Source organism: Dermacentor andersoni, chromosome 10 (genome assembly GCF_023375885.2).
Source record: "Dermacentor andersoni chromosome 10, qqDerAnde1_hic_scaffold, whole genome shotgun sequence".
Taxonomy (NCBI): Eukaryota; Metazoa; Arthropoda; class Arachnida; order Ixodida; family Ixodidae; genus Dermacentor; species Dermacentor andersoni.
The window spans coordinates 8717116-8730106 of NC_092823.1; the positions used below are offsets into that span (position 1 = coordinate 8717116).

Genomic DNA, 12991 nt, shown 5'->3' on the forward strand with positions numbered 1-12991 from the left:
AGCTTGCATTGGTGTGCAAGTCGAGGAGAGCTCTATTTAATGTCCTGATGCACTATGATAGCCGGCGAAATATTGTGCTTAAAACATCCATCACTTTTCTGACATCCTACCAGCTCAAACATCACCACTAAAAGCAGTTTGACTGCATGGATTTGCCTTCATAGACACGTTGTAGCTGAAGTCATCGTACTTTTCATCCAGATGGCCTTCCTTCAGTCATATTTATTAAGATAATATGTACCCCTTAATAATTTCTGGTCAATTCAAGCATTAACTTTCTCTAAAACGATAAATTAACATTATTCTCGCCTTTGTGTACTTTGATAGTATGCAATACAGCGTGAACTCTTATCCTACAAACAGAAGCAGTAATGAAGGAGAAGAAAGGGGGTTAACCGAGGCGCGCGATTTTTAATAATCATATCATGAGAAGCCAACAAGCAAAGTCACCAAAGACAACATAGGGAAAATTACTTGTACTAATAAATTGATATAAATAAATTATAAATCAATAGCAATGAAAGTGGATGAAAAAACAACTTGCCGCAGGTGGGGTATGATCTCGTTCTAGTAGTAGTAGTAGTTCTAGTAGTAAAATATAAATGCACAAGAAAGTGGACGGAAAAACGGCGCCGCGGTAGCTCAATTGGCTAGAGCATCGCACGCCTATGGCAAGTTTTCTCAACCACATTCACTACCATTGTCATTTCTTTAATTCAATTAGTAAGTACAAGTAATTTCTCCTATGTTGTCTTTGGTGTCTTCGGTTGTTTGTTTCCAAGGATATAAACAGAAGGAGTACTGCTGCTGACAAATATATTCTAGAATAAAACACCATACCTGTTCAAGACAGTAGCCTGACGGCATGCAGTGGTAAATCCTTGAAGAATATGTGCTGTTTCTACCCTGCTTCTAGCTTCAGCTTAAAATAAATTATGACGGCCGGAACAATGAGTTTCTTCCATTGGATGCGGATGACAGTTGGCTTCAATGGGGCTTGTAGAACTTCAGCAATTGACTGAGGTACAAAAGCCAGGGTAGCAGCGTGTATTGTGGAATCCCAGAATAGGCCAAATGGTGATGCAGACTGTCACAATGACAATGCTGAAAAATACAGTATAGAGCGCATTACCACTGTTATTTCAGAAAAGCTGAGGTCGACCATCAAAACTATGGCATATTTTTAATCTACACTTGGTCATGCTAAAGTAGCTTCAGTATACCACTAAATACTGAAGTGCTGGCTACAAATGCTACGAAAGTGTTGCATCACAAATTGTGGGCAGCAAAAAGCTCCCATCGCAACTGCAACGCAATACGGGCAACTGATGACTTCGGCCATCATATTCATGCTATTTAAAGCAAAAATTATATGACAGCTGAAGAGGAATAAAAGATTAATTTGATTTCGTTATGACATGGCTGTTTCATGTTTGTGGTTCGAAATAACACGGTGTCCATTTCGCCATTTTGTGAATGTGGGGACACGAAACAGGAATATTTTTAGAAAGTTTATGAAAATAAGCACAGGCTAATCACCGGGTAGGTTAGTCAAGTACTTCTTCAGCACTTAGGTTCTTTCAGGGAAGCGAGCTGGTGCAATTCCAACAGGCTGCACCATATCTATTGATGCTTTCAGGTCTGCCAGAAGCCTTACTGTGCAGCACAGGCGTTGATTTTTTGATCAGCTGGTCTTTCCAAGGCCCACATCCAGCACCAGAATGCCAAAACATTTATGTAGACAAGGCGCTCGCGCGCTAAGTAAATTCAGTATACCTAAGAAACGGAAATGAAAAGACGTAGCACAATCAAAAAAATGTGGACATTGCGTGAACTTGAAAGCAGTTTATGGAACGTGGATCAGTTGCTACCACATAGCACACTGAAAAAGCTAAGACGAAAAGACAAATGGCGGTGATGAACTATTGACAAGCGAATTTTCGGAAAATTAAAACATTGCGTAGCGTATATGGCAAATGAAGAAGCACTGGAAATGCAGGCACCAGTGCTGGTTCGTTGACCATATGTGCTACAAGTTGAGCAAACCGACTGACCACCACGGCTTCTAAAACAAAGTACAGGACTCAAAAAACGCGTCTTTTTTTCTCAACCTACCGGAGCTACGCACTCAACCATATACGCATTCTGCCACATGTATACTATGACTGCTTCTCCTCTACCAAAAGATTTCATACGTGTTACTGGAATGATCGTTGGATGCAGGCGCCGATCCGTAGCTTCTACATTGTTGTTCAAAAAAGCGAAACCAACAACAGGTTGCCGTGCCGAATCTGCCACAAGTTCCAATTAGCAAAAAAATATATGTTTTGCACAAGCTTATGCTGCCTCGAATATGTTTCAGGAACTAATTAATACCCCTAGCATGAGCAACTGGAGTCAACCAGGCTTGTGCACATCGGAAACGGCTTATCAACAGCGCAACGGCAACCTCACGAAAACCGCATTGACATACTGTGCTTCCATGAAAAAAATGGCTCACTCACCCATATTTTCTGTCCTGTTGTGGCTTTCAGCAAACTCACAGCACCACTCGGTCTTGAAGGTAAACAAAGCTGCCCATCGGCTGTTCCATCTGTGGCCTCAGAATTCATTCAGGCTCGGTCACCATCATAACCGCGCTCAAAAACCGCAACGTCAGTCACCAATGAAACACTAGGAAACAAAGAGCAGCGGACAAATGCCGGCGCAAACAATCTTGGTTCTCAGCCATGCGCCATGTTCTCAGCTGTTGGGATGCGATTGTTGCCAGACCTCAAACACAGCTCGCGCTTGCTCTATCAGTCAAACGCTCACAGTGGCAGCGTTGCCGAGCTAAAGTTGTACATTGCGCCGTGTAGTTGCTTGATTAGGAAGACTAATTAACGGAAACACATATTTTTCTTAAATAATGGGACTTTTGATAAGCACATTCAAGAATAGTCTCGATAGCAGTCGCTTTTCTCGGTTGATACACTTCAGTTGAGTCGAGGGCGCATTTTCAAGGCGTTCCTTGGCGGAGGAAAGGTGAAGTAGTGTTCATGAAACGCAACGGCGCCTTGAGTGAAGGAAGCCCCGTCTGGTGGTGGTAGAAACATTTTATTCAGGAAGTTAATAAGAGAGTTGCTTGCTGTGCGCCTGAGTGGCAGCCCCTATTCCGGGACGCCATTGGAGATGGCCGCTGCCCGGGCGCGCGCCACCAAGGAACGTTGAGCTTCCAAGGTAGAGCAGCCGAGCAGGTTCTCCTCCCAAGCCTCTCTAGTAGGGATGGGGAAAGGGGATGAAAAGGAAAGTGGAGTGGCGGGGCACGAAGCCACAACGTGAAAGGTATCGGCGAGGACCTGACAAGTCGGGCACGTGCCTGAGATTTCCGGCATGAAGTGCCGAGCGACCGCCGGACTAAGGAAAGTATTGGTCTGAAGGCGGCGCAGTAGTAGTTCGTCCGCTTTCGCCAAACCGCGTGCAGGGTTAGGGTAGAGTCGGCGCAAAGTGCGATAATAATCCAGAATATCGCTGTAGCGTGTGAGGCTCGAGTTGCCAGGATCCGACGCAGGACATGAAGGGGCAGCGGCCCGAAGGAAAGAAGCGCGGGCAGCGGCATTCGCCGCCTCATTGCCGGGAAGACCTGTGTGGCCTGGGGTCCAGATTATGCTGATGGAGTGAGGGTTGAAACGCCAGGAGGCGGCCCGAAGGAGACTAGCCGCCAGCGGGGTGAGGGAACCCTGGATGTATCGAGAACAGGCTGAGCGCGAATCTGTCAAGATAGTGCGAGTGGTGGGGTTGGAGGCGGCCAAAGCGATGGCAACCTCCTCTGCATGAGTTACAGTGTCGGCTCTGAACGAGAGGCCATCGACGTGGTGACCCTCGGTGATCACAGCGGCCGTGAAGTGACCTGAGGGGGAAGGGCCCGAGACATCTACGTAGAATACGCCGGGGCGTTCGGAGTGGCGCGCCTGGAGGGCTGCGGCACGCGCTTGCCTGCGACCGGGGTGTTGTTCGGGATTCCTGTTGCGGGGGAGTGACTTCACCCATAGCTTCTGGCGCCAGAGTTCCGGTATCGGGGAGGGAGGGACCGGGTTAGAGATTGAGCTGAGGCCAAGTCTGTTTAGCAGGCGGCGCCCGCAAGGCGTCTGCGACAGACGAGTCAGTTGATTGACGCGATGGGCTTCCCGCAGCTCCGCGAAGGAGTTGTGCACCCCCAGGGCCGCAAAGCGGCGATTGGAAGTAGCGATGGGCAGGTCCAGCGCGCGCTTGTACACGAAGCGGAGAAGAATATCCAGCTGGTGTTCGTGGTGACGACGCAGACGAAGGTATGGTGAGGCATAGAGCACACGACTGGTCACAAACGCTTGGGCCAACTGGAGGGACTGGGTCCCTCGGAGGCCGCCACGCTTGGTAGAGACCCGCCGAATCATACGACTCACTTGTTCGCTGGTGCGTAGGAGAGCAGCTGTGGTACCGTTAGGGTCCAGGGAGGACACGAGGTGAACTCCGAGAATCCTAAGATCCTGGACCGATGGGACAGGGCCGGACGGGAGAGAAATCTGGGGTGACGGTAGGCGGGAGACTGATAAGAGTGCCGATTTGGATGGGGAACACTCTAGGCCGCAAGAAGCGGCGTAAGTGTCCACTAGAAGGGCCGCCTGTTGTAGGCGTTCCTCGATTTGAGCCGGAGAGCCGGTGTTGGTCCAAATGGTAATATCGTCAGCATAGAGCGCATGGTGTATCCCCTCGACCTTCTGCAGGAGGGAGGGGAGGTTCAGCATGGCCAAGTTGATGAGTAGAGGTGACAAGACCGCTCCTTGAGGTGTACCCCGTGTGCCTAGTGGGCAAGGGCCGTGCTCGGTGGAATCGAGGCGGATGAAGACGGCGTGATTAGAAAGAAAAGCGCGGATGTAGTCGAAAGTCTTCTGTCCGCAGTTTGTGGTGCAAACATTAGCGAGAATGCTACTGTGTTTGACATTGTCGAACGCGCCCCGAAGATCGAGAGCGAGAACGGCTTTTTCATTTTGGCGCATAGTAGTCGGCTCTGTGACATCGTGGTGGAGCTGTAGCAATACGTCCTGTGCCGACAGATGCGGGCGAAAGCCAAACATCGTGTCGGCAAAGGTCCCCCTAGCCTCCAAGTAGGCGGAAAGGCGGTCGCGGACCATAGTTTCCATGAGTTTGCCGGCGCAAGAGGTGAGAGAGATGGGTCTCAGGGCCTCAATGCTAACCGGCTTGCCCGGCTTGGGAATGAATGTGACCAGCGATGTGGTTCATTCTGATGGGAGTGGCGAGCCGTCCCATATCGAGCTAATAAGGTGGAGCAGCGACAAAGAGCCTGGTCGGGGAGATTGGCTAGGAGCTACACTGTGATGCCATCCCGGCGGGGAGCCGTGCCCTGCCGCATTTTCGCCAGCGCAGCCCGCAAGTCGTGAAGCGTGTATGGAGCGTCGAGGTTGGAGTTGGGGGAACCAGAATATGTGTATTCGGTGCCCACGGGGTCGACCGTGCGACAAATGTATCGGTCGCAGAGATCTTTCGCGAGTTGATCCGTCCTGCCCTGATAGGCACGCAAAGCGCGACGGAGTTGACGCTGTGTTTCTCCACGGGTGGTGGAGGGGTCCAGAAGGCTCCGGAAGAGTCGCCACGTGCTCTTGGAGCTCATCTGGCCTGCTGCCTTCGTGCAGGTGTCGGTCCAATTTGAATCGGCAAGCTGCACAGAATATGCAGCCGCTTGTGTGGTGAGCGCCTCGATACGGGAGCGGAGTTTGCGGTTCAGCTTGTTTCGCCGCCAACAGCGTATGAGGCCGCGGCGAGCATCCCAGAGATGGAGGAGGTGTGGGTCGATAGCAGGAGTCACGTTAGAGGTGGCAAGGGTCCGTGTGTGCGCTCGTTGCGTATGAAGGGCATAGGATGCCCACGCCGCGTATTCGTCTGAATCAGGGATCGGGGGGAAGGGTTGAGATCTGAACTTGGTCTAGTCCGTAAGACGGGCTTGGCCCCGGTGTTGGCGCATTTTCTGTCGCAGTGTGAAGGCAATGCGGAGCAGAAAATGATCGCTACCGAGGGTTTCATCGAGATTCTCCCACGTAGCATAGCGGATGTTATGGGTGAGGCAGAGGTCCGGGCAAGTGTCACGTGACACCGAATTAAGTGTGGGATGTACCGGATCGGTGAGCAGCGTGACACTAAGCGAGAAGATGAGCTCCTTAAGCTGTCGACCTCGGGTCTTTTCGTAGTGGTAGCCCCAGTAAGGGCTGGGGGCATTAAAGTCGCCAACTATCACCAGGGGTTGACGGGCCGCCGTACGCAAGGCCTGATGGAAGAGTTGCGCGAAGGAGACCCTCGATAGTTGAGGGGGGCAATACACGTTCAGAATATGAATCGAGGGTTGGCCCCTCCGCTGAGGGAGCACTGAGACCATGCAGTAGTCATACGGGAGGTCCAGATCGAGATCGATATGAACCGCCGTGTACATCTTATGCACGAGGAGGCAAGTGGTGGTGCCGCCTACGTAGGGGCAGTAGCCGGAAAGGGTTGGGGTTGCGCCAGATTCCTGGAGTGCCAAGACGGCCGGTTTAGAGTCAAGTGATAGGAGAAAGAGGAAAAGGTGCGAGCGCTTTCGCCTGTTCCCGAAACCTCTGGAGATCCACTGTACGATATCGAAGCGGGACGGCAGATTTGAATGGGGTGTACGATTGGTGGCCATCATGCATGTCCTAGATTTTAAATGTCATCCTCCATGCCCTGTTCGGAGCCTTGGGAGACAGGAAGGGGTATGGAAGCCGGGTTGCCCTGTGTCGAGGTTGTGGTGGCCACCTTGCGGCGCCGGGGAGCGGAACCGACACTACTTCGCGAGGTAGAGCGGGACCGTGATGTTTTGGATTTGAACTGAGTAATCGCCCAGGCCTGAATGGCCTGCACTACCTCAGCTACAATGTGTTGAACGGAAAAAGTGGAGATGTGGTGCAGGAGCAGATTGTTAAGGCGGGAGACGCGCTCCTCGAGGGGCAAAATCAATGGGCAGAGGAGCCATAGCTACGGTAGCCGGGGGAGTACTCGATGTGGGCGCTGCCTGAGAGCTAGGCTTGAGGGGGGCGGCCGGCGGGGCCGTCTGGGTAGGGACGGCAGGGCCGGGCGCCTGCGAAGTGTGCTGTTGCAGGGATACGACTTGCTTGGTCAGTAATGCGATTTGCCGCTGAAGGTCCGCGTTCTGCTTGCGAAGCGCCGCAAGTTCAGGGGAGGGAGGGGCAGTAGGTGGGGGAGAGAGAGGCTTGGGAGCAGCAATTCCAGCCCAACTACTCACCTGTGGTGACGCCGTCGAGACATCGAGCGGCGGAAATTCTTGGGTGTCGGCCGGGCGCTGGGAGCCAGGCTGTTTCGGGTGGGCGCCCTTCTTGACGTGGAGTGGTGGTGATGTGAGCGCTCAAGGATGTGCCGAGGGCGACGTGGGCTTCCGGCATTTGCCCGTGCAACCTCTGGCCCCGGTCTCGTGAGCACCGTGTCAGAGGAGGCACTTGGGTTGGCAATCGTGGTCGGTGAGGCCTTCGGTACAGCGGTCTGGGTTGGGATGGGGGCACACAGACGGCCGGTGGCCTATGGTGCCGCACTGAGGACAGGCCGGAATTGTCTTTTTATACGGTCGAACGTACGTCGCCACGCAGTGGTAAAAGAGGAAGCGGGGGAACTTCGTGCCCTCGAAGGTAATCACGGCCGCGGTGGAGTCGCCGAGTTTACGGACCGCAAGGATGGTACCTTGGGGCCAGTGAAGTTCTAGCTTTATCGTTTGATGGGTCTCGGCAGGGTTGATGGTGATAACCCCCCTGCAAGTTTCCCCGGTCGGCTTGGCGTGACCTCGGACGGGTAGCAGCTGGCCCCCCACCGGCAGCTGGAAATCTCCGAGGAGTTTTTCAGCCTTGGGCAGCACGGTGGTGCTGCAGATGATGATGTTCTGGTCCCATATCGGCCACACTTGCACTTGTGTCGTGGTCGGGTCACCCAGGTAAGCCCGGATTGCGTCGCCCAGACGATCAGCGGAGGAAAAGGTTCGGAGCTCGCAGGGAATGCTAGGCTTGAGGACCACTATGTAGTCGTCTCGGGAGAGGCGAGGAGTTTGACGTGGACTCCACTTGCGTTGTTTCGCCAACGGCGATAAAGCAGAGGTGCGCGCGGCGTCTGTGGGACGCCGCGTATGTGTGCCTTGCGCAGCTGCGGAATGACTGTCAGCTGCGGCATCTCGGTGCAGGGACGCAGGCTTGCGTTTCGCTTGCTTGCGTTTCCAGATATTCACCATGTCTTCGAGGTATTCATTCTCTGATGGCAGACGTTCGTCGGCAGAGGAAGTCTCCATGCTAATCACTTGCAGTGAGGCAGGGTTGTAGCCCGTAACCGCAGTGGCTGCCGCCATCGTCGGGCTGAAAGCCGCGACGAGGGGCACTAGGCGTAATGAGACAAAGCCTAGCGAGGCGGCGTGGTAGCCGGGAGTGAAAACAGTCTCTAAATGTGCCGAAAATTGGCCCACCAGGGGTACTAAGCAGGATGCGCCAAGTTTGGCGAAACTCGGGATCTTCACGAGCTCTGGCGACACCCCAAGATGAAAGCACGAATGGTACCGAGACACAGTTTATCTTTCGACAAGCCTCCAGTTTCATTGGTTTATCTGGATTCACTCTGGCTGGCTATCATTCCTTGGGCGTCGCCTTCTGGGCAGTCGACAAACAGGGGCTCACGTGATCATACCGTCGGTGCATGGTCGTGCCTTCTTTCACTTGTTTGTCGTTCCACCGAGTGCATTACATGTACAAGCAAGTTATAAAACAAATGCATTTAGTACAATATCTTTAGTTACTTTAACGTGGTTTAGAAGCATTTTAAAGCTAAGAAGATGTACGCTGAATGTGCATTAGACTAATTTGTAATTTAGTACGCTTCGCATCATACCACGAGGGAACGCTGTGGTGGCGTCATAACATCCATTCACCGGGCGAGGATGGCGGCTAAACATCGAAGATGTCCAGTGTAAACAAACTCGTACAACGAGCTTGCAGTGCGCGACGTAGTGATCAGGCTCGACGATGACCACTATTTCTTGGATAGTTCTGTTCCTCCGTCAGCAATCTTTCCGTGCGCCCCGTAAGACAGCCAACAGCTTCGGCGATTGTACAGATCGCAACGCGCACCTACTGTTCGCAATGCTGAAGAAACAACTTGTCGGTGCTGCTTCTGCGAGTGCGCGGAGTTCATCCACTCTGCATGACTGCGAGCGTCACGAACATTACATAGTGTGTGCAAAAGGAAGACAGCCTATATAGCTACAATGCGACAAGGAGGTGCTACCGACGATGGATCTCACTACCAACACAGTGAAGGAGACATCGCCAAACTGCAGATAAAGAGTGCACGGATTAAGTCACTTTCGTAGTAAAGAACTGAATGTCCAGCAGTTTAAAGAAGGCCTTTACATGCAAGTGGGCCCGCGAAAATATGGAAAAGATGAAGGTAACCTTCACTAACTTGGTGAGATGACAGAAATTCATGACTGACATTAAGCCCGCAAAATTTATGGAAGAGTTCCTTTATCCCGGTGAAATATCAATAGCAGGTACTGATATAAAGCAGGAAACTTATACAAAAATTTCATGGGTTGAACAGCACATGGAAGGCATTACCGAATCGTGATCGCCACGTTACCGATATCCTTGAAAAAAGTTTAGAATCATTGCATTCTACCGGTTATGCAATATGGGACATAAACCTGGAGGTTAACAAAGAAACTTGAGATGTCAAGGACTGAGCAGAAAGCGAAGTAACAAAAATTGTTGGAGATAGCATTAAGGCAGGAAGACAGTGGCGTAGTAAACTGTGGCAACTGATATGCTAGTTGAGCTTAAGAACAAAAAAATGGAATCGGCAGGAAGGCCATGCACGTATTCGATCACTTGTTGCCAATTGATAACAGGTGATTACATAAGCGTGACAGAATGAATGTCAAGGAGAGAGAACTACAGCCGAGGATGGTAGAAAATTGCGTAATGGGACAAAAATATGATGTTTGTAGGCATAGGATGCAATCAGCTCGTATAAGACGGAATTGTAGGGTGAGGCATTTGTTTTGCAGCAAACAAAAATAGGTTTGTGGTGCTCACAGTAGAGACTCGTGAAGGTGCGGGGCCACCTCAGCTGCTGGCACACTAATCAACATGACAACTGGCTCTGAAAAAGAAAACACCAGGTATGAAAAATAAAGCAACGTTGTCCCGACACATTCTTTTATTATGCATACTACACTAAAGGCTTCCACAGTTAAGGGCACTTAGTACTCATAGTGCAACGAGCATTTTTCTTTGTAAATAATGGTTTGTATGCGGCTGATTCATTCCAATACACTTTCTTTTGCAGCAAAACATTCTGCTGCTTGAGGCACTCAACCGCCTGGTGGCAGTAGGTGAGCGCCAGGCATGTGCTCTTGATAGTGTGGCGGAGGTCCAGAGGGCTGCTCTGCAACAGTAGTATCGGTGCCCTCACTGCTCTCCTGTCGAGCCCACAGAAGGCACCTTATAAAGGAGCTTTCAGTTTAATATTTTGTTTATTAGTCAAGAACATGAATAAAATTATTGCAGTAAACATTGTGCTGTGCATATTAGGAGACTTGTAACATGCACTTTGTGTCCCTTCAAAATAGGCAAATACGTAAGACAACCTGTGTCACTCTTGGACCATGTAAATATACACTAATGCAGCATACACGTCATTGTGTATTCCGGGGCGCCCGCGCCGCCAAAAGCTGCGCGGGCGCCCCGGAGCAGGTCCCCGAAGCGGTGCTGCAGCGTGGGTTTACTGTACACGTTAGGGACGAAGAGTCCGCGGCCACCCTTAGGAATCAATTCCACGAACACGTGAGGCATCTTTACGCAGGGAAGTTCGCGCTGCGCCACAGTGACGTTACGCCGTACGAGCACGGCGCCGACCGGCGCGCCACCACCGCCCCCGGCCCCGCGTCACCTGCCACGTGGGGTGTAGCCCGTTTCCTTCTTTGTCTGTTGTCTGTCGCGGTCGCGTCTATGGCTTTGTAGCCAGCTAGTTTGATCGGATGGTTTGTCTCTTTTAAAAGAATTACGTCCGGTTTCGTCTCGCGGCTGCGTATGAATTGCTGGAGATCAGCCCGCTTCCTTCTGTAGCCCCGGTAGTTCCACTGCCAGATTGTGTATTGTTGTTGTTTCCCAGTGTTAGTGTTGTTCGTTTCGTGTGTAGCCATGATGATGTCTGTGTTTAATTTAACCCTTCGCCATCGAGGCGACTTGGTTGCCGCTGCGGTTGTGTCTCTACGTCTGTGAGCGTGTTTTGCTGCCGCTGATTGTGTTTTTGCTTTCTAGAGTACGGCTTGCTCATCATTCTTATTGGTCTACCCGCAGCTGGCGGCAGCCTCGCTTCTAAGTCGTCTATGCGGGCCAAGTGCGCGGCGAACATTTGTGTTATTTGCTCAGAGAGCTTAGCTACCCCGTTAGTAAACATTTCGTTCATATGTGCCGTCTGTTTTGCAAAACGTTCCTCGAGGCTCTTCTCGATGCTGTCTACACGTTTCTCTAATTTCTCGTAACGGCCGCATCGCTGTTTGGTGTCGGGTCTTGCGGGATCTAGTGCGATCCTTTTCGCGGTAACTGGACGATTATCCCGTTCATGCGCCGTCTCCACCGAGCTGCCGTCATCGTCTGTGTCCATCCCGGCCGGCTCAAGCCGTGATGGAGTCGGTGATCGAGGCATCGAGGACGGCGGCGTCGTCGTTTGACGTTGCTGTGGTTGCTGCGGTTGTGGAGCCTCACCTTTCAATTTGAAATTTTCCTCTTAAGGAGCGCATTTTCGCGTTTAAGCTCGGCAATCATTGATTCGAATGGTTCTAGGCATTGTCGTAGTACTCCCTCTATCGCTCGCTCGAGCTCGTTCCCACCGTCGCCGCCGACGGCGGGCCCGTCCGGGCGGCTCACCGGAGCGCCTCCGCCGCCCAGCTCAACTGTTGCCCAGTGCTCCTGTGACCTTGTTGCTGCAGCCGCGGCTGCTGTTGACTTTGTTGATTGATGTGGCCGACAGCTGCGATGCCCGGACCGGCACCACCGCGTGCCATCTACGTGCTTCTCGGCCTCTGTGCCCGGTTGCGAGAGCGCGATCGGGATCGGGATTTTCCCGCGCCACCCTTCCCGCCGCGGCTAGTCGAACGTCCTCTTCGGTTCTCGGTGACCGAATGACGGTCTACCTCTGGGTAATTGAGGTAGTAGCATGCGTTGCCATTGCAGTCGCTGCTGCTTTTGTAACCGCTGCCGTACTCTGCGGCCGCTTCTTCCTCCTCTTGTCTTTTTCGTTCTAGTTGGCGGCGCTTGACTATGTACGGGGTCTTGTATCTCGCCTTGCACCTGCGGTCTCCCGTGAAGTGTCCCTTGCCGCAAAGTCGACACCACGGCTCTCATCGATGGTCAGGCGACGGATTGTTTCGCCCACATCCACGGCAAATCTTGTCGTTGGGACTGGGGCACAGTGGTAAGAGGAGCTTAAAGTTTTATTTTCAAATCAACAAGATTCGAGTACAGCGACATTTTAGTGGGTCTGGGCACCCGCCGCGGACGCGGTTCCGAGACCATGTCTCGAAGCGGCTTCCTCGGCTTGCTGGACGGCCCAGAGTTGTGCTGTCAAGTTCGAGCTGAGCAATGCGGTCTTCCAGCGCGAGCGGAGGCTGGCGGTGGAAGAGACGGAGGGGTAGGAGCTGCCCGACTTGTTTGTTAAGTCCCGACACTCGCATAACATGTGATTAAGTGTGACAACCTCGCCACACGATGTGCATCTGTTTGTAGTGTACGTGTCTGGATACATGGCGTGCATGAGTCTGGGGTTTTTGTAAGAATCCGTTTGTAATTGTTTGAAGGGTACTGCTTGTGTCCTGTCTAACCTAGCGTGAGGGAATGGATATACGCGTCTTCATAACTGGTAGTGTGTCGTGATGCCGTGTAACCTGGTCATACGA

General features: G+C 52.0%; 1 protein-coding gene across 1 annotated transcript; it reads right to left on the reverse strand.

Annotated features, from left to right (window-relative positions):
- Positions 1–3149: 3149 nt before the first annotated feature.
- LOC140213700 (uncharacterized) lies at positions 3150–5150 on the reverse strand. The gene has a single exon (XM_072284945.1). The coding sequence runs from the start codon at positions 5148–5150 to the stop codon at positions 3150–3152; it is 2001 nt and encodes a 666-aa protein (XP_072141046.1).
- Between the last annotated feature and the right edge of the window lie 7841 nt (positions 5151–12991).